Source organism: Hipposideros armiger, unplaced genomic scaffold (assembly GCF_001890085.2).
Source record: "Hipposideros armiger isolate ML-2016 unplaced genomic scaffold, ASM189008v1 scaffold_397, whole genome shotgun sequence".
Lineage (NCBI taxonomy): Eukaryota > Metazoa > Chordata > Mammalia > Chiroptera > Hipposideridae > Hipposideros > Hipposideros armiger.
In genome coordinates this window covers 1,170,772-1,193,211 of record NW_017731747.1, presented here as the reverse complement: position 1 = coordinate 1,193,211, position 22,440 = coordinate 1,170,772, and the positions used below count along the sequence as shown (strand labels likewise).

At 41.1% G+C, this 22,440-nt stretch overlaps 1 protein-coding gene across 1 annotated transcript in view; it reads left to right on the top strand.

Moving 5' to 3' along the window:
* UBAC2 (UBA domain containing 2) overlaps positions 1–22,440 on the top strand; it is a 172,234-nt gene that overhangs the window by 125,199 nt on the left and 24,595 nt on the right. The window contains exon 7 of the mRNA XM_019663688.1: positions 10,892–11,137. Within this exon, the coding sequence (XP_019519233.1) occupies positions 10,892–11,137 (246 nt within the window). The remainder of the gene's footprint in view (positions 1–10,891; positions 11,138–22,440) is intronic.

Sequence of the window (22,440 nt, the reverse complement as noted above, 5' to 3'; positions counted from 1 at the left end):
CTCACGGCAGCCCAGCTCCAGGTTGAGCTGTTGTTCAGCATCTTAGCTGTAGAGGGCAGTGTCACTGGCCCTCATATGTGGGATCCGAACCTGGGCCCTCTGGCATCCCAAGCCAGCTCTTAACCAACACGCCACTCGGCCAGCCCAAGGATCTATTTCTTGACTTTCTTTTCTATCCCAGTGACTTAATTGTCTATCCTTATACCAATATATCATACTGTCTTGAGTGCTTTTCCTTTATTGTAAGTCTTGAAATCAGGTATATAAGTCTTCCAACTTTGTACCTCTTTTTCAAAACTGGTTTAGCTATTTTGGGAACATTGAGTTTCCATATGCATTTTAAAATCAGCTTGTAATTTCAGAAAAGAAAAAAAAGTTAAGATTTTTGCTTGGGGTTGCATTGAAATTATAGGTTAATTGAGGAGGCTTGACATTGTGATAATTTTAAAATATGCCCACAAATTGTTTTATTCAAGAGATGGAGCTTAATTCTTCTCTCCTAGAGTGTGGGCTATGCTTAGCAATTCAGTTATAATGAATAGAATATGGCAGAAATGATGCAGTGTGACTCCAGAGGGCACGTCATAAAATGGCACTGCTGCTTCTGCCTTGCTCCCTCTGAGATCGCTGTATCTGGGGGAAGCCAGCTACCTGTCATAAGGACACTGAAAGCAGTCCTGTGGAGAGGTCCACATGTCAAAGAACTATGGCCTCCTGCCAACAGTCAGCACTGACTTGCCAGTTATATTTTTGAGCCACCTTGAAAGCCGATCCTTCAGCTCCAGTCAAGCCTCCAGATGAATGTAAATAGGCTGACATCTTGACTGCAGCCTCCTGAGAGACCTTGAGCCACAACCACCCCACTTAGCTGCCTCCAGATCCCTGACCCCTATAAACTATGTGTACAATAAATACTTATTGTTTAAGCCACTGAGTTCTGGATAATTTGTTATTCAGTAATAGATAACTAATATAAGCTTTTTTAACAGTATTGAGTTTTCCAATCCATGAATATGGTATATCTCAACTTTTATTTAGCAACTCTTTAATTCCCCTTTGCAATCTTTTGTTAAATGTGTTCCTAAGTGTTTGTGGGGTTTTGATGCTATTTTAAATGGAGTTGTTTTTATAATTTTGTTCTAATTGTTTGTTGCTAGTGTATAGCAATTCAGTTGATTTCTGTATATTGCTATTGTGTCCTGCAATTCGCTAAATTTGTTCATTATTTCTGGTAGCTTTTCTGTGGATTCCTTAGGGTTTTCTGTATACATGATCATGTCATCAGGAAATAGATTTTCTATATATATATATATGTTTTACTTTCTAATCTGTGACTTTTTTTCTTTTAATTTTTAATTAGCCTCATGAAAACATGAGGCCTCAAAAAATTGGTTAAAAACTCATAACTATTCTTCTACCATGGAAATCTTTAGTAAGAGGTGAAAGATTTATACACTCTAAAGAGAAACCAGAGTATAATAATCTGTGACTTTTATTTTTCTTGCCTTATTGCACTAGTTAAGACCTCTAGTACAATGTTAAATAAAAATGGTGAATAGGCATCCTTGCCTTGTTCCTTGTTCTAGAAAGCATTGAGTTTTTCACTGTTGAATCTATACCTATAAATGCATAAATCATTGTATCTTCACATTCATTTTTAGTTTATTTTTAGTCTAATGTAAGAAACAAATTTCAATGTAGCCTGTTTCCCCCTTAGTTTTTAGTTTGTTGAATCAGCTTATGAAAGTGAATATAATTTTAAAGGGAAATGCTCTTCTTGTTAAAAGGTATAGTAAAAAGTATTTACATTTAAGCACCCAATTAAGGCTTTTTTCATGTGCTAGAGACTGTAGTTGTTTCCTGGAGTATTTTTTCCTTAGAAACAGGACTTTCATCTTATTTGCATCAGCAGTGTGTCCAACTAAAAGATTAAATTTCCCAGTTTCCTTTGCGTCTAGGTATAGCCTCAGACTAAATCCTGGCATTCTGGCATCCTGACCAGTAAACTGTAATATACTCATTGGTGGGATTACTGGGAAGGCTCCTTAAGGTAGCCTTTTATCCTTTTGTTCTTCCTTATTTTCTTCTCCATACTGCAGTTATGATGTTTGGAGCTTTTTGAACATGAGGGAGAAATATACTTCTGTTGTATTTAAGCCACTGTTATTTTCGGTTTTCTGCTTTGTGCAGTTTACCTAATCCTGATGCGTGGTTTTCCAAAAATAAAAGCTTAGAGCAGGTTTCCAAGACAATTTTTTAGAAACAAATAATCTGTAATCAGTCTAATCTGTTCGTATTCCAACTCAGCTTCTCAAGAATCAGAAGGATATCCAGTGTTTTAATTGGATCCTTCAAAATGATATAAGAGATAAGAGAGCTAGAGGGAGTTCATCTGAATCACTTTTGAAGTTGACAAAGAACACGATAGTAAGACTCAATAAGTGCTAAAGCCACATGATTCTGTCTGTCATGAAGGAACCATTTCATAATTAATCACAAGTGGCAGAAATAACTTTGGGCATCCCTATTTGCATATATATTCTTTTAAAACATGTAATTTCCAAAGTTCGTTCTTTCTTTTACATTTTCCGGTAAAGAAGAGGGAATAGTAAAATGTAAGGTCCATAAGAGCAGAGATGATCTCTGTTTTGGCTCCTGCTGTATCCCAGTGTTGAGAACACATCCTGGATAGAACACACCCGTAGTAGATACTCAGTAAATATGTGTTGAATAAATAAATGAGGCCTAATTGGGTCTGGTTTCCTCAGGACTTGAGTGCAAATGAAGTCTGTATAAAGGGGTCCAGGTGAGAGGGGACGTTTGCTCACTTGGCTCGTCCCTGTCTTGTGAAGGGAAAGTAGCCTCTTGTGTTTGTCCTAATACACCACTGGATGATAGGTTTCTTGAATGTTAGGGTTGTGGTTCCCAAGGACCCTGGCAGTGCTGTTGGCTTTGGAGGTTTTTGTTCAGCCACAGTTGGCTGGAGAAAGAAATCAACAAACACCTGGTGTCATTGTAAGTTCATGGTTTCACACCTTTGCTCACTGTGGTTTCATGCTAATACTAAACAAGACCAGAGGACAGATGAGGTTTACACTCTATAGTCAAGAGTGTTTCACATGTTCTCTACCCAACAAATTAAATTTCTTTGTTTGCTTGATGAGCATTACGTCATAATTCCCTTTCTAAAAGGACTAATAATCTGAAAAATTGGAATAAATGTGTAATTGATGTCCATGTTTATTAATGGCCTAAAAGAAAACAATTTTCTGTTGTTTTGCATTCTGTTAGATTTATGAAGTCATGGCTTCTCCTGCCGGCTTATGGGGAGCGCCTAGCTCTCACCCAGAGCCATGGCCTAGCTCTTTTGCCTAGGCTGTTAACGGCATGTGGCCCATAGTGCTCTCTGGTTCTGGTTGCCTGACCTCTGGGCCCATTTCCCTAGCGGGGGATTCCTGGTCCCTGCTGCTTGAATGCTCTGATTCCAGCACTAGCTGGCCTTCCCAGACACACGTTGCTTATTCCTTTTCACTGTATCTCCTCATCCTGGACCTGACTCCTGGCCTGTTCAAGACCTCTGCTACTGCTTCTTCCCTTGTCATTGGGCCTCTTGGCTTGACCTTGGGCTTCCCGGCACTGAAGCCTGTCAGACCCCCTTCATTAGAGTTTCTCTTGGCGTGACATGCAAATCTGAGCAAATGGTCTATTTTTAAAGTCTCTTTTTTCGCTGAAAACTCTCATTCAGGACTCCCACTATGAGAAGGGTTTATGAGATCATAGAAATTTAAGTTAGAAGTAATGTGTAAATGTAAGGTAGTATAATAGCAAGCGATACTCTCTTGAAGCTTATGGTAGTAAGGTATAACTTAGGTAAATTTAATATACTTATGCTTATCCCATCTTCTCATAGACTAAAGTGGTGTGATTATCAAATATTTATAGAAAACTGAACTCTTTAAACTCTGTATATTTTACTCCTTTGTGAATACCTAAAACATTTTATAATAACACTTTATTTATTTGACAACTTGAGGTCAAGCTGGTTGGTGTACCAGAGGTATGGATGGACAGGTGAACTCTAACTGTTTGTCATATGGGAAAGTATAAACTTAGAACCTAAAAAATGTGTCTACTGGCAACTTTCCAATTTCCTTTTAAAGAATCTAAGATAACATGTATTTTTGTGGAGCTTTCATTCATTTGCGATTCTCCTAGCAAATACTTATACGGTAGTTAACATGTGTCAGGCGTTGTTCTAGCCGCAGAGGCCAAACAGGGATCAAAACCAACCACAATTATTCCCCTTCCAGAGTGCACATTCTGGAATAGGAAGAAGCCCTTAGGGTTGAAATTTCAGCAAATTAGCACAAAAGCCCTATTTTATCCCTGCCAGAATTTACAGTAGTGTATTTGTGTATTACTGGATAGGAGATCTTTAATTCTTCATAGGATGGTCTTACTAAAATTGAATACACCATTTTATAAGTGTGTACATGATGGTGGGGGCAGGGGTAGAATAAACATGGGCAGGAAATTGAAAATCTTTTATCAGTTTCTTAAAGGAATATATGACCTACTCCCCACCTCACCCCCCCAAAAAAAAAGATTAAGAACCCCTACAAAATTGTGACCTCCTTAAGTACAGGCAACAACTATGCATTTTCATTATTTTTTCCTAATTCCAAAGATGAGTTTATTAGGTATATAGGTACAACATATCAGATGAAAAAGTGGCACAGTGGATGAGGGTGACGTTAAATGGAATTATACTCTTGCAAGCTTCCTATATTTTACTTGAATTAATTCAGTATTAACTCTAAGCACATTGTGATAAATTAAAGACGCATTTTGTAATCTCTAGAGCAAACCCAAGGAAAAAATGCCATGAGATAATTGCTTTTTAAAAAAAAATAAATAAATGAATTGAAATAAAATACTAAAAAGTATTTAACACAAAAGAAAGTAGGAAAAAGAGGATTAAAGAACAAAAAAGAGGTGAGACAAAAAGAAGCCAAATAACAAAACCAACTATAAATCACTTCTATCAAAAGGCCTCCAAGATTGTCAGACTGGATTTAAAAACAAAACTGCTACGTGCTATCTATAAGACACACTTTAATTTAAACAGACACAAACAAGGTTGAAGGTAAACGGGTGAAGAAAAATATATCATGGAAACAGCTGAAATGGCCATATTGATATCAGACAGAATAGACTTCATTATGAGTATTAATAAAAACAGAGATATTTTGTTACGATTAAAGGGTCATTTATAAATGTTGGTGTGCCAATAGCTTCCAAATACATGAAGATAAAACAAACAGAACTAAAGGGAGAAATAGACAAGTTCACAATCATGGCTGGATACTTGGAGACTAAAAACTAAAAATGTTTAATTTTTTAGTTAATTCAAATTTCACAGTTCTGATTTTATCAACTTTTTTTATGTTTTGTTATGTTTATAACAATACTTTGCTATCTTCAGCTTGAAATTGGTGTTTGCTATTATTATCCAGCCCCATTTTCTGCTTTCCTTCCTACCCAGACCTACAGAAAAGGAATTTCTACTTCTTCACCTCCAGTTCATTTTATATTTTTTGCTATATTTAATTCCTCTCTTTTTAAAAAATTATGTTTGTTACAGATTGTCCTACCTCTCCATGGTTCTGTACTTACTACTTATGTGTCCATAAACAGTAAATATTTTATGTTTTGAAATTTTGCAAAAAGATGAGCATGCTATATGATTCCTTTTTAAAAACATATTAATACATGTACACTGCATTTATTTTAACTGCTGTTTATATTCCATTAGATGAATAAACCACTCTTTAGCCACTTCTCTCTCTACTGGGACACTTGGTTTCCGTTTCCTAGCTGTTACATATAGCATTTGCAATTGAGTATTCCCTAAAGCATATACCTTCAGTTCTGCTGGATACAGTTGGCCTTCTGTATCCACAGGTTTCACATCTGTGATTCAATCAACTGGGGATCAAGCATATCTTAGATAAATATATTTTTTTTAAAAAACCCAGAATGTTCCAAAAGGCAAAACTTGAATTTGCCATGTTGAGCACTACACTGAATCCACAAGAATGAAATGATGTGTAAGTATACCCTGCTGTGGCCTATATAAATATAGGTTATGTGCAAACCCTACACCATTTTATTTATTATTTTTTTTTATTGTTCAAAATTTGTTTTTATTATTAGTTTCAGGTGTAGAGAACAATGCAATAGTTAGCCTTTACACCCCTCACAAAGTAACAAACCGCCTCCCCCATCCACTGCCCTCCCACCCCCGATATCATACTTATCTATTACAATTCCATTGACTCCATTCCCACACTCTACTCCATGTCCTGTGACTATATGTACATGTAGTTATAGTTGACATACAATATTATTCAACATCAGCTTCAGAAATACAGTGCGGTGGTCAGGCCTCTACACCGTCTATGAAGAGGTCTTCCTAACAAGACATGAGTCCGCCTGGCCCCCTAAAAAATGTTTACGACATTATTGATTTATTCCCCAGATTGTCTTTTCTATCCCTGAGGCCATATTGCAGTTACCAATTTGTATTGTCTCGTCCCTTCCCCTTCTCCTTCATCCCCGCCCCCTCCCAACTAGCAACCCTCAGTTTTTCCTCTGTGTCTCTGAGACTATTTCTGTTTACATTTCTCGTTTATTCAGTTCTTTAGATTCACATATAAGTGAGACCACACCATTTTAGATAAGGAACTTGCACATACTCCGAGTTTGGTGTTCATGGGGATCGTGGAACCAATCCCCCTTCAGATACCAAGGGAAGGCTGTTGTAGAATTGCTCTCCAGGGTGCTTGTACCACTTTACCTTCCCTCAGAACCATGTTAAAAGCTCTCAGTTCCCCTCATCCTCACCAAAACTTGATATCAGACTTTTCAATTTTTGCCACTTATTATATTTATCATTGTTCATTCTAGATTGCATTTCCCTAAAAACAGATGAGAATAAACAACTTTTCATCTATTTGTTGGCCATTTGAATTTCCTCTTCTGTAATTGCCGTTTCATCTCCCTTTCAAATTGGGTTGATTGTCTTTTGCTTATAAAGTTATAGAGTTTCTTTATACGTTATGAATACCACCTTTGTTCACTACAAGAATTCTAAGTACCTTCTCCCAGGCTCTGACTTGTCTTTTCACTTCATTTATGGTAACTTTTGGCATACCATAACTTTTAAATTGTAAAATAATAAATTTATGTTTTCTTTTATATTTTGTGCTTTATGTTTTTTATTTTAAAAAATGTCCCCATCCCAGTGCCAGTCCTTCTGTATTTTGTATGGAAAAATGTACAGTTTTGTAAATTCTATTTTGTCCTTAATCCATTAGGAGTTTATATGTATAGTGTCATGAAAGGGACCTGTTTTGTCTTTCTCCTTATAGCTTGTGTATCATTTTCCCTCTAATTTACCCATTTCTGCTGTATACCAGGTGCCCTTGTACTGAGAAGCCTGCTTCTATGCTCTTGCTCTTTACATCTATTTGATGTAAGCTCTACAGAAAAACTACACAATTTTAATTACTCAAACTTTGTAGCACATCTTGAAATCTGATAGGCTTTATTATGCTTCTTTAAAATTACCTTGGCCATTCTGGATCCTTTATTCTGTATTTGTAAACATGTTTATTGTAATATGTGACACATATCAAATGTACATAAACTACAAATGTCATGAAGCCGAACAAATCACTGTAAAGTGAACACGCCCATATGACCCCACGCAGACCAGAGCACTGCCAGCTCCCAAAGCCCATCCCTTCTGTAACTGCTCTCCTGGGACATACGATCATCACCTTCATGCTTTGCTTTGTGGTTTCCCACTCGATATCTAGTTCAGATTGATCCGCTTACAGCAGTGGAATCATAATGTATGCAATCTTTGTGTCTGGCTTCTTTCTCCCAACATTATGTTTTTAAAATTTAAACCTTAAGTATTCCATATGAATTTTAGGACTGGCATTTAAGTTCTAACAACAAAACAAAACAAAAAACCCTGTGAAGATTTTATTTTTAATTATATTGAATTTATATATTAATTTGGTGAAAATTAGTGTCTTAACTATTTTGCATCTTCCCATTCGTGAATGTGGTATCTATATTTATTACTAGGGTTGTTTTGGGGTTGTTGTTTTTGTTTATTTTTTAATGTGCCTTTATGTAGTTTTTTGGTTTTGTCTATAAAGGTCTTACATATTTTTTGTTTTATTCCTAGGTATCTTATAGTTGTTTTTGCTGTTATCTGCTGATAGCTAATTGTTTTACCTTTCTAGGCAGTCTGAACTTGATCTTTGGTAACTTTTAAGGATTTTTTTGTTTCACTACAATGACTCTATCTAGATATAAATTTCGTTTTATTTTCCTTCATGGAACTCTTACGTTTTCAATCTGAAGATTTATATTCTTTATTAATTCTGGAAAACTCTCAGCTATTATCTCTTGAAATCTAGTCCCGCTCCCCATAGTCCCTCCATTGTCTTCTGGAAGCTGTAGGAGACGCGCACTGAGGACCTCTCAGTCTGTGTGGCATCTGTCTGTACAGAGCCCCAGGCCTCCCCTCTGGGCCGCTCTCCTGGCTTCCGAGCCTCTTTGATCCCTGCCCTGCAGAGCGCTATCGTCTTGCTGTAGAGGAGAGAGAGTCGATAGGGGCTGTGCTGAGCACAGGGAGGAAATGGTGCTGCCTCTTACAGAGTTAGAACCCTCCACTCCCCTGCTGCCTCCCACCACAGCTGGTGCCTCTGAGCTCTGAGCCTGTCCCAGCTCCTGTCCTCTTGCTGGCATTTGGATTTGACCTTCTTCCCATATGCTAAGTGATTTCTAACTACATAGTGTGTTTTCCGTTTTGTTGGTGTGGTTCAAGATTACAGATGCTTTCTGGTTTCATCGGATGTAGAGTTTGTTTCTGTTTTCAATTTCTTTGTTGTTTTGTAATATTTTTGAAATAAGTGGCATGGAAATTGTTTGAAACCAAAAGTCTTCTATCATTCACCCTTTCGCCTACTCCAGTCTGTCTTTTGCTCCCATCAGTGCCCCCGACTGTTCTCATAAGGTCATCAAAGGCCTCCACTTTGCCAAATCGGTAGTCATTTTCCTCTCTGTCACTCTTGAACTCTGGACTGCATTAAACATCGATGACTGGTATTCCCACCTTAAAACACTGTTCTCTTAATTCCACTGATACTAAACTCTCCCAGTTTTCCTTCTGTTCACTGGCAGCCCCTTCTCAGATTTCTCTCCTGGCTTCTCCTACTGTGTCCCCCAAAATATTGGTGTACTCTGGAATCAATGCTAAGTAAGTCCTCTTCTCTCTTCTATTATTATCATTATTTCATCTAGTCCCATTGCTTTAAATGCCATCGAATGCCAGTGACTCTCAAATCTTCATCTTGGCTTACTTTTCCCTTGAGTTTTAGATTTATATATCCAACTACCCACTTGCTATCTCCACTAAGATTTCTAATAGATACTCCCAAGCTCATTCCGTCATTGCATTTGCAGTTTGTTCTGTCTGAAATGTCCTTCCTCCAATCCTTCCAATCACTGGCACCTCATTGCCCTTAAGATCTTCACTCAAGTGTCACTTTCTCTGAAGCTTCCCTGACCTAATGAAGGTCCCTGCTCTAAGTCACTTTATTTTCTTTATAGAGCTTGTCTGTAGTTGTTTTATGTGTTTGCTTGTTTACTGTCTATTCTCCATGTTGACATCTATTACCTCATAAGAGTGAGACCTTGTTGACCTTGGCTTCTCCTATACTAAGTGCCTAGAATATGTGCCTGGTATATGGCAGATGCGCCATAAACTCTTGCCTAATTAATTAATTTTATTAATAAAACATTAAAGTGTACTTTTCTCCTATTAGAAAGTTGTCAAATATGCTCTGATTTGGTATGAATAACTTCTTATCTTAAGAATCAAATTTTAAAAAATAAACTTTTTTTTTTTTTTACAAAGGAATAGCCATACTCATTTTTACCATGAAAACTATAGACCAGCGGTTCTCAACCTTCCTAATGACACGACCCCTTAATACAGTTCCTCATGTTGTGGTGACCCCCAACCATGAAATTATTTTCGTTGCTACTCTCTATAACTGTAATTTTGCTACTATTATGAATCGTAATGTAAATATCTTTTTGTTTTCCGATGGTCTTAGGCGACCCCTGTGAAAGGGTCGTTCGACCCCCAAGGGGTCGCAACCCACAGGTTGAGAACCGCTGCTATAGAATGTCTTTAGACTTCTCTTGTCACATAAATTACCTTAAAGATGAAAAATAGGCTTGTTTGTAAACAGAATTGTTCATTACTATTGATGAAGATTTTAAAATCTAGAAAAACCAATGCTTGAAAATTTTGTTCAAACACTATGTAAATTTTAGATTGTCTGTATTTTCTGATAAATTTATGATATGTGTGGGCCACCTCATGGAACATCAGAGCTGTTTTCCGCCAATATCTCTCTCTCATGGCCATATGCCAATAAGAAAACCACAGAGTTAATACAGTGTGAAAGTGTTTTGATAATCAGATCTTTTATGGCTTTTTTAAAAAATGAAAACATTGTTTTTAAAATATTTTACCAGTAATTTGAGTGTTAAAATGATTAGGGTTTTGCTATCTCTCCTAACTTAATAAAAACAAATTTGTTTACTGAGCAAATTAATTTTTATGTTGATTTGTACTGTTTAGTATTCTGCAACTTGGTAGGAGTCTTGATTATGACCTGACACTGCTAAAAGAAACATACCACCTGAAGTATTTTGTGGTTATTGATATATCTATGTTTACTATGTTCTTTAAATTTTTATTACATTTAAACAATCCAATTGGACTTTTTCCTTTTAGATTTCCGGTGTCTGCTACCACAGCAAAGTGTTACAGATTCATCAGGTGCTCTGCATCCCCAACTGGATGGCAAAGTTCTTTTCTTGGACGCTTGAACCCATCTTCTCATCTTCAGAGCCCACCACCGAAGCCAGAATCGGGATGGGGGCCACAGTGGACATCCAGCGACAGCAGAGAATGGAGCTGCTTGATCGGCAGTTGATGCTTTCTCAGTTTGCACAAGCAAGGAGACAAAGACAGCAGCAGGTAAACAGTCATAATGATCATTTAAGATACTCAGTAGCCTAAGGAAACTTTTCCTCTTGTGACTGCATGTGTGGTAGAGACTACATTTTATTTCTGTGCTTTGCAACGTGGATATTTTGATGTGTTTCCAAATAAAATGTAGGTGTCTGTTAGTGACTATACTTAGTTTTTTTGTTTTTAAGGTTAAAAAAAAAATTTAATTACCACTGAAAGACTGGTCAAACTGGACATTCTTGTTCCACTTCTATTAGATAAGCATTATTTCTTAGAGAAACCCAACCTAGTTAACAAGACGAGATATTTATCTGTTTTTATAATCTTGTAAAAGCCACAGTGTCTTCCTGTTAAAAAGCTTATTATCACGTGCTTGGAGTGAAGAGCAAATGTAAAACTTCTTGATTTTCTTTGGTTGAAATGGAAAGAATATGAAGGTAAGAAAATTTTCAAGGGAACAACCAATGAGTAAATCAAATAAATGCTGTGTTTGCTTAGCCTTGTCATCAATCATCAGGAAATATTGAGCATTTATCTACAATAAATTACTGTATCTAAACATGCTGACAACACACTTGTCTTTCAAGGGTTACTATATGTCAGGCTACCTCATACCTGATCTTATTTTGAACTTCTCTGATCCAGCACAGTGGGCTCTTCATTTCTTTCCTCTTCTTTACCCTCTGGGGTATGAGAGAGAGTGCCATTCTTTCTTTCTTTCTTTCTTTTTTAATATAACTGGAGCTGTTTTCTGATCTGGGTCCTCTTAGTTTTACCAGCTTTTTTTTTTTTTTAAGATTTTATTGGGGAATTGGGGAAGGGAACAGTGTTGGGGAAGGGGAACTTGTGTTTTTCCAGGACCCATCAGCTCCAAGTCAAGTTGTTGTCCTTCAATCTTAGTTGTGGAGGGCGCAAGCTCAGCTCCAAGCCCAGTCGCCGCTTTCAATCTAGTTGCGGGGGACGGGGCGGGTGCACAGCCCACCATCCCAAGTGGGAGTTGAACTAGCAACCTTGTTGTTAAGAGCATGCACTCTAACCAACTGAGCCATCAGGCCGCCTGTCAGCAGCTCAGCAGCAGCTCAACTCGGGCGCAGCCACTGGCCCATGTGGGAATCGAACCAGCAACCCTGTTGCTCAGAGCTCACGCTCTTAACCAACTGAGCCTCCCAGCCGGCCCTGTGCCATTCTTTCTTGCCATCTCCCTATCTCCTGCCTGCACTGGGTGTGAGAAGTAGGGCTGCAGACCTTATAATGGTCTGGAGAGTGAAATCAAGTGTGCCATCCCTGGTGTCCCATTGGAGATGTGGGTTCCAGAGTTTATATCTGGGGTGGGAAGAAGGGGGCTCCTTATCAATAGGCTGAGTCTGCAGGTGAAAGAAAGAAGTGAAGGTTGTTCTGGAACATACAATAAAGGTACCCATGATGTAGTTAAATATTGAAGACAGACATCTCTCTTAGAGAGGTCAAAGCTGCAGGTGTAGATCATGGAGTCAACCGTGTAGGGTTGAGAGATGAAAACAAGGTGCTAGATGAGTCATGTCAGAGAATTATATTTAAGATGAACATTGGCTATAGACAAAGCCTTACATTTAGCAGGAGGAGGCAGTAGATTTTTCAAGGAAACAGAGGGAAGAATGAAAAGTAAGAGAATTTAGGATGACCAGTGTCTGAAAAACTGAGTAATGGTGAGTATAACTATTTTCCAGGTAGAAGGAACAGAGCTATAAGGGAGAGAAAAAGGAGGGTAGGATTCTGAGGTTCTGGAGTAGATAATGGGATAGATAGACCGATGACAGCACCATTTCACCTACGTCAGAAGAGCGATTGGGGGGAACCAAATCTACTGAGCAACCTTGGGAAGAAATACTGAGAGGAGATTCCCCATTTAGATAGCTACGGGCCTTGTGCTCACGAACAAGGCAGAGAAGTTGTATGTCTCAAGCTGGCATCAAGAACACTGTCAGGATCAGCGTCTTTGAGGGAAGGTTGGTGAAGGACAGAGGTGGGCTTGGAACAACAGTGACAGAAAAGGCTGATCTCATAGAGAGCTGTGAAGTGGGCAGAGCCCAGATGAGTTGTCCCAGATTCAGACAAGGAGCCGAAACCTCCACCAACCAGTCATGGGATGCAGATTGCAGATCTTGCGCTGCCAGTGCACGCCGTCCACAGGGGGCGTGTCCTTGAGAATGCTCAGGTGCTGATACCCCTCGCAGCGGGAAGGTTGAGCACTTCAGTTCTGAGGGAAGTGAGGGAAGCGGGCGGGACCGGAGCACCCACCCTTGGCGGCTTGCAGCTTCTTAGTTTACATGTTCTCGGAGCAGCTCCTCCAAGGTTCTTACCTTGGAAAGTTAGTGGGACCCATTACATTCCCTTCTACTGAGGCTGGAATCAAGGTCACAGTGATCATCATCTCCCTCCTCTCCTGTTCATTCGAGATTCCCCTCACTCTTGGCTAGAAGGTTAACTTTGGGAAGTGATGTGTACCCCCAACCCTATGCAGTCTGAGTCCCTGGTCACCAGGCCCTCCTCAGGCTGTGTCTGCTGCACTTGTCCATTTTTCCATTTACTGTGAAAATTGGGCAAGGGAGTACCAAGAGATGCCCTAGTGGATCACCTGGGTGCCGCACGTGTCCGCCCTCCCCCTTTTTGTGCCCCTCGCCATACCTTTTCCTGATGACCAGGGTTAATTACTCCTGCCAAGATAATGACGCCTTTCCTTGTCTGCTGGTTTTTGGCACAAGAGCCCAGAGTGACTGGTTAACAACTGTACCTTAAAATGTCACTGCATTCTTGCTTTGTCTCCTGATGGAAGTGGCCCTCTCCTGTGAGCCAAGCTCGTGAACCCATGGAATCTAGAGTTTCAGGAGCAAGAAGCCCAGATTCCCAAGCAGGTCACTGGGAGGGAGGGTAATTAGGGTCACTTCTTCTGCCTCTTATTCCCAAGATCGGTGTGTTCGTCCTATTGAGGACACAGCACCCATATAATGGTTGCTGATTTAGGGTTTATGCTTCATGTTAGCACCTGGCGTGCCATCCTTGCAAGTATCATCTCCACATTGGTATTTCACAGCTTCAGCTGACTGTCTCATTAGTCTGGCGAGCTGGCAGCTCCTGGTATATGAGAGGGTCCATGTATTCCACGGTCTTGCCACTGTTATGCCACTTTGCTGGATGTGGGCCTTGTGGTCTGATGTGATCTTATTTAGAACCCTGGTCAGTAGGTCAAGCATTCTGTCAACCCACAGAGAGCAGTACTGGTTGAGAGGCAAGGCATACAGATCTATAACCTTGGTATCAATTCCAGTTAAAATTAATTGCTGCCTATATTAGTCAATTCAACTTGCCATAACAAATCAAAGATTGGGTGGCTTCAACAACAGAATTTTTCCCCCCTAGTGTTCTGGAGGCTAGAAGTCCAAGCTCAAGGTACTGGCAGGGTTAGTTTCTAGAGGGGTTTCTGCTTAGCTCGCAGACGACCACCTTCTTGCTGTGTCCTCACATGGCCTTTTCTCAGAGCATGCCCCTGGTGTCTCTTAGAAGGGCACCAGTCCTGTTGGATTAGGACCCCACCCTTATGAACTCACTTAACTGTAATTATCTCTTTAAGGGTTCTATTTCCAAATACAGTTACATTGGGGGTTAGGGACTTTAACCTATGAATTTTAGGGGGACACGTTTCAGCTCATAATACTACCCCTACTAGAACGAAAAGGGCCCAGTAGCATCTGGCTGGCTGGCTCTCAGTTACTGTTGGTCCTCTTGGAGGGATGGTGGTATATCTGGGCTCAGTAGTGGTCTCTTGCTGTCAGTAGCTAGGTTCACCTTAGAGAGCGGGGCCCATACATAGCCTCCATCCTTGTCACTACGGCTTCTCTGTTTATGTGCCCGTGTTGGGGTGGCCAGTGATAGAGTCTGGCGGATGTCCATCGGCTGAGTCATTCTGGCTCCCTCTTCTGTGGTAGATGTCTATGGTAGACATTAACCAGCAAAACACAGGTGTCACACTTCATGCCTATTCCTTTAGCCATATCCACATGCCTCTTCCTCAGGTGTCCCTGTCCCCCACCTTCCCGTCCCCTGACCAACCAACCAGGTCATTTAGCACATCCAGTGAATCCATGTATGGTATTGCTTCAGACTACTACTCTCTCCACACAAGTGGATAACCAGGTGCACTGCCCGGGCTCTGTCCATTGGGAGGATGTCCCATCGTCACTGTCTTTCAAGATCACCCCTGAATAGAGCTGTAGCGCAGCCACGGTCCATTTTCAGCTTTCACTTATGTACTGAGCCAGCGCATCTATGAAGCAGATTTGGCCATTTTCCTCCTCTGTCACTTGGTTATAACGGACCCACCTTCATACGTTAGGAAGTGCGAACTGGGGAAGAGGTTTTGATGCAACAGAGAAGATTAATGTGGTGGCCTGACATGCCTGTTTCTGCTGCTCACCTATACCTTCTGGCCCTGCTCAATGTGACCCTAGATACACCACTTCCATCTGACGATGGATTTCTTTGGGTTCATCTGACCTTAGAACTTGGCAGGTCTCACACTTCTGACCACATGCTCACTTTATGTCCATGGCCAGGCACTTCCTGTCCCCAGGGGTTAGCTGCAGTTCTTTGCTGTGTGTGCACACCCTTGCTCCAGGACCCTAGGGATCTAGGTCATGGGTGTCCCCTTGTGACTTGCTGCGGACTCCACGCAGTGTCTTTCCCCACCAGATCCTTTGAATACCATAGGACCTACCAGGTTGCACAGCCCAAACATCAATGAATAAAACAGACCAAAATCCCTGCCCTCCTGGAGAGTACATACCGGCTGGGCAACTGTGATGCCCTTTGGTCTGTGGCTCTACCCACTTCTTGGCAGGCTCCCCCACTTCCCAAGGTTGGTCTTGCCCCCCAGTAGGTCTGAGGTTCAGAATCCTGGCCCTGGACTCCTGCCAGAGACTTTCCGTTGACTGCTCTGCTGGAGAGTGAAGAGCACACTATTTCTTTAGTCCCAGGCTTACTCAGGTCCCTCCTCATTTATTCCCAACATCAGCCTTGACAGGTGACAGCTTTTTCCTTCCTGTCCCCTGGTGGTTGGGGGTGCTGGCTTGCCCAGGGACACACAGCTGCTGATGGGGGTGCAGGACTGGAACTCAAGTGTGTTCAAAGCCTCTGCCTCAGCCCTTCGTCATACTGCCTCCCAGGAAGGAGAGTGCTATCCGTGAAAACGCAAATCTGATGGTTTCACGTCTACTAAAATCCTTCAGAAGCCCTCTGTAGCTTTCAAGGTAGTTAAAACTCCTTACACAAGGCCCCGTTCTGCTTTTTCGCCACATCTCCTCCGTCCCCATGGGCAGCCCTCAGCTAACCATGCTGAGGTGTCTGCAGTTTATCGTAGCCTGCTTGCTTTCACTTCTTGCCTTCACTTGTGCCCTTCTCTCTGCCTAAAACAAACTTCCCCCATACCAACTTCCACACCTTCCCCCCGCCCCACCCCAGTACAGGTTTTGCTTGCCTAACTCCTGTTCACTCTTCAGTATTCCCTTCAAATATCATCACTCGTCGGGGAAGCCTTTTCCACCTCCCAGGCAGATCTGATCCTCTCTCTGTTCCTGTAGCCCCCTGGGTGTCTCTTTCATGGCACTCGCCACTCCTGCCCCTCTCTATTGATTTACCTCCCTGTCTCCACCAATAGTGTCTCTTGGGGTGGGTGGAGACTTTTTTTCTTTGTATCTCCAGCTTGTGAACAATGCCTGGCACATAGTAGGAACTCACATATTTGGGGAATTAATGACTAAATGTGTACAATAAATACTTACAGAATTACCTAATGTGCTGAAGCTGGGTGAATAGTCATGGCTGGAAAGTATTACCGACATCCTCTGTGAGGACAAGTGTGAAGCAAACCATCAAAGATAGCCCGAGACCCATGTTTAGAAAGTGCAAAGAGGAGGAAGGGAAGGAATTCCAGGGGGACGAGGAGAAAACCAAGGAAGTTCAGTAGCAAGGGAGACTGGAGAGTAGAATATTTCAGGGAGAGTGGGAGACGGGGTGTTCAACATATTCAGATGCCACTTCCACCCCCACAAAAAAAGCCAAGATGAGAATATAGATAATGACTAGGAAAAGTCGAGTAGACTCAGCAAGAATTGGTTTACTTTTGAAAGGCGTTCCAGTGGGAATGCGACACATTAAGAAGTAATGCATGGAATGGGAGCGGAGCAAAAGGCGCTCCACTTCTCTTTGAATCAGCTGGCATCATTCTAGGACATCACTGTGGTAGTCACATCTGCGTTCTTTAAAGTCAACTATGACGTCTTACTGCTGACAACATTTTAATATGCTCTGTAGCATATACAAATCCCATGGCTTTGAAGGACTATGAACAGTGTGCCGACTCTGTTGACCTTGCTTCATCTGGTGCTTGAGACCAGAATGCTGACAGGGTAGGTGTACAGGGTCCTTAAGTTCATCATCAAGCACAGTGATGTGATCTTTCTGGACACTCCCACAGTAGTTACTGCTCCAAAGCTCTTGGATAATTGTCACATGAACTCTCAGTAATAAAAACTGAGTTTACTACGTAATGCTGCAGTTTCTTACTTATATTTCTCACCTCCCTCCACACCCTTAGTTTTCCCGTTCTTCTGTAAATTTATATAGGGGCAGCATGTTAGATACATTTTAACTCTACTCTCAGCAGCTTCTGGCTCTCAAGAGTCAGTCCTCTTCCCCGAACAGAGTTGCTGGCTGGTGACATCGGAGAGTCATTTTGGTACTTGCAGCTGCGGGTTATGTTTCCACTGTCAGGGCCATTACATAACTTTGCACAGGTTGTGTTTTATTCATTCATCAAGTAGTATATGAGCTCTTGAAGGACAGGAGCTGTGTGTTTTCCTTATTTATGTCTCTTTGGGTTCTGCTGCAGTGCACAGCCCTGAGACAGTAAGTGACACTGCCCTGACCTTCAAGAACTTTGTAGCTTACTAGAGGAAGATAGATTAGTCAATACTAAGTGCTAGGTTTCTATTGGAGTTTGTATGCAGCAAAACTAGAGTCCCATTTTTCTCTGAAGGATTCAGCAAAGCCTTGTGTGGTTGAGGGGGATCTTGAAAAGGCCAACACCAAGGTAGGCATTTCAGACCCCGGGACCCTTGTGGGAAAAGCACAGGGCCTCCAAACAGCTGTGGAAACAAGAAGTAATTATATTTGCCTAAGCGCAGGGTTTCCTTAAGGAGGAAGCAATGAAAGATGAGGCTCGGGAAAAAGCTGAGGCCAGGACAGAGGGGTTCTAAGAGTTGTTTTTCCTTTGTCCTGCAAGAGGTTGTGAGTCACTGAAACCTTTTAAGTAGGAGAATAAGTTAGATTTGTTTTTAAGAAAGATTACTTTGGCCATAATATGAATGATCAGTTGAAAAGGTGATACTGGAGAAAGAAGACGAGTTGGGAGATGATGAGGGTTCTCAGTGTTGTCAGGAGATTCGTGGTGGTGGGTGGAGCTTGCCCACCAGATGATGCTAAATGGCCACAGTGACACTTTGCAGAGCCTCTGTGCTTTCAGACCTCCAGAGCAGTCATTGAAATCGCCTATAGTAATGAACCTCTAAATAGTGGGGTTGCTGCATGAGTCTCCGCACCCTCTCAGCACACATTTCCTTCTTTTTTGCTAGTCACAATGGAGGAAACCTTATGCTGACAATAGAAAATCAGCAGGATATAAATGAAAAGAGCATTTTCAGTTAAGGGATCAACCCTGGGTTGACAAGGAGATCTTTACACAATCTATCTAATAGGGTTGCCATGAGGATAAAATAATTTATAGAAAATTACTTTATATACCAGAAAGACTGTCAAATATTAGTTATGATAGCATTGGTCATCTATTTTCTGGCTCTCAGTAAGTTTGAGAGAGAGTCCTGATTTAGAAGCTAACCTGATAGTTATTACTCTTAAAAACCTGTAACCTTTAGAACAAGGGCCAGTAGACTATGGCCTGTGGGCCAAACTCAAAGCTGAGAATGGCTTTTACATTTTCAGTGGCTCTTTAAGTATCTATATAATATCTTTGACTTTGCCTCTTGGTCCTCAAAACCTAAAAATTTACCATCTGACCTTTTACAGAAAAACGTTGCCAGCCCTCTTCTGCGCTAGAGGATTACGTAGCAGGCAACTTTCAAAACAACTTTTTTATCAAGAGGTCTGAATTCTCTCTGAGTTTTGGTCATCTGCATTTGTGTGACCACCATTTTTTCTGTTGGTTGATGATGATAATGATGTTACAGACATACCTCGTTTTACTGCGCTTCACTTTAGAGCACTTCACAGATGTTGCATTTTTTACAAATTGAAGCAAGACCCTCCACCAGCAAAAAGATAATGACTCGCTTTATTGATACCTGCTTTATTAGGGTGGTCTGGAACCTGACCTGCAATATTTCTGAGGTATGCCTGTATGTACAACATAAACTTGGTGGTAAAACTTCCCATAAGGTATTTCTGTAAAATCTCCATTTACTTTAGAAGTACAATTAAGGTGAAGCCCACCATAAAAGCATCATGGTTGGTAGAAGCCAAGTGGGAATTTTGTCAAATCAATGAAGTCAGTTGGTGCTAAGTTTTTCATTGCCTCTTCACTTCCCTGGGCTGCCCAGTGTTTCCGGGATGATTATCACCAAGCCATCTGTTTGACCTGCAGGGAAGGAAGGTGCTGGTGCCTAGCACAGCTCACCATTATTCACACATGCATTTCAGTTATTTTTTTCAGTGTTTGGTGAAATTCAGTTAGCTGTGCTTATTCTCTCGCCCTCTCTTAGTAACATTTTGTGGCTGTGAAAATTGTTTCTCTCTTTATCCACCCCAGCAACAGTTGTTAAGCAACATCTAACATATGCATTATTATGAGTCATACCTGCCTTGCAAATCATGAGAGTTTCTATCATTAATCAAGTATTTTTAATTTAGTAAAATATTTCTAGTGTATTAAAAGTGCTCTCAGGTTCTCAACGTATATTTAAGGTTTTCTACTAGCTTTATTGAGATAGAATTCACAAAGCATTTAATTCACCTACTTAAAGTGTACAATTCAGCGATTCTTAGTATAGGCACAAAGTGGTACAACCATCACCATATGCAATTTTAGAACATTTTTATTACCAAAAATGAAACTGTACCCATTAGCAATCACTCCCCAATCCTCCCAACTCCCTAGCCCTAGGCAACCACCCATCTATTTTCTGTTACATAGATTTGCCTGTTCTGGACACTTCATATAAGTGGAACCGTATGCTGTCTGGTTCTTTGTGACTGGCTTCGTTCACTTAGCCTCATGTTTTTGAGGTCCATGCATGATTATCCCTCAATGTGTTTACATAGTGAGAGCCACCTAGTAGACCTTTATGCTGGCAAGTGCCATCCCATCAAACCAGTTTCTGTCATTGTCCCTTCATCTGGCTAGGTCTCTGGGTAAGCTTCTTACTCACCTTTTGGCCTCACCAACATGTAATTTCCATTAACATCCTTTCCACAAAATGTACTTAATGTCTGGCCAGGCCCTGGGGAGTACCACAGTGAACAAGACAGCATGATCCTTTCTCTCCCTGAGCTGAGAGTAAAAAAACAGGCAATTGCAGTCAAGTGTCATGAGCGCTCAGTGGCCATCAGCCACTGAGGGTCAACAAGTAGTATCTGGAGGAAGTGATGTACATTCTCAGTGGAGCCTGAAAATGATACACTTGGTGTGTGTGTGGGCGGGGGAGGGCGTCCACCTTGAATCCAACGGGAGCAAGTTCTCAGCCCAGATTAGCCCAAGCAGTCTTAATGAAAGCACACGAGCATGTGGCACACTTCTCCTTAGCACTTTTCCTTTTTAGTTTTTTTAGTTTCCCTCTTTCACTTTTTGGTGCAATTTCTTTTAAAAGCTGTTCTTATCAAGCTGCTGTGCTGCCTTGTCAACAAAGCAATCTAATCAGTCAGAGCTAGTTCTTTTATGACTTTTTTCTTTTAAGAATATAAAGTGTGTAGTGTCAGGTGTGGAATAAGTTAGTGCTTAGTTGATAAAAATCTGCAAACTAAATGAAAATTAGGTGCAAGAGCTCCATTTTCAAGTGAAATTAAAGGTAAGCTGTTTATCTCAATCTGTACCTCCTTGCAGAAACTACAGTTTATGCTTTTGGTGCTCTACTAGTTGATCACACCAACCCTTTTGACAAAATTCAGAACAGAAAGGATAGATCTAAATTCTGATCCTTTTCCAGGACTGACTCATTAAGTGACCTCGAGAAAATCATTTCTATTTTCCATTCTACCTTGGTATCTTCATGAGAAAGAAGAGTGGGGCACAATCTCATGGTATTTAAGAAAACCTGCTCCGTGAATGATGATGTACTCGGTATTTTGGAGAGATGAGAAGTCATAAGCAATCCTAATGCTTTTCATAGTTCCTTCTTTTATCCTTTATTAATCACTTTTTAAAACGATGAATGAATTTAGAGAGGTACCCCAAAGCAGATATAATGTTAAACAGGGGTTGATTAGAAAAATTGTCCTCATACTCATTTTACAAGTTTTCCTCCCCCCACCCCTGAGCCAAAAGCCATCCCTGTGGGTTTTCGAAACCAGAAAACAATTGTAGATGGGACAGACCACCAGGGTACCCATGAGTCCATGAGTTTCTCAGGAAAAGTCCTTCTGATCATCTTGAGAAGCCTTGAATTTCATGGAACCAACCCCCTGATGCTGTGGGTGACAGATGTGGTTTTGTAAATAAGCAGCAGGAGCCCAGGAATTTCCAGAGTAGTGAGTCATGACCCCCTGTCCGAGATAAGAGCACAGATTAGCCATATTGAGATTTTTAAAAATCATAACTTTTTAAGTGATAATGATAAGTGCATGCGTGTTGAATCTGGATGCCCGAGGGCTGGAGATAGAGGTGTAGGCAGAGTCTGGTTCAGACCATGGGCTTTGGGCTGAGAGGGGCCCTCACACAGCACCTCACTTCTCCGTATCTGCCTTCCTAATGTATAAACTCTCTGGTAGGGGTGGCTGCTCAGGGAGACCATGGCTCATTGGAGATCCTTGGTCAGTGCAGGCAGCAGCACTCCTGAGCAGTACAGGAGCATACAAAGTGGAGATTCTTTAGAATATTGTCTGCCTAGGGATCCCTCCTACAACAGCTCTGGCAGGTGGCTATAAGGTTCCTGCTGGAACAGTGAAGATCTCTTTTTGAGAGAGAACTGCTTAGCTTCAGATAACCTTTAATATACTGATTACAAAGAGGTTACTCACGGGCCGGCCGAGTGGCGCGATGGTTAAGAACT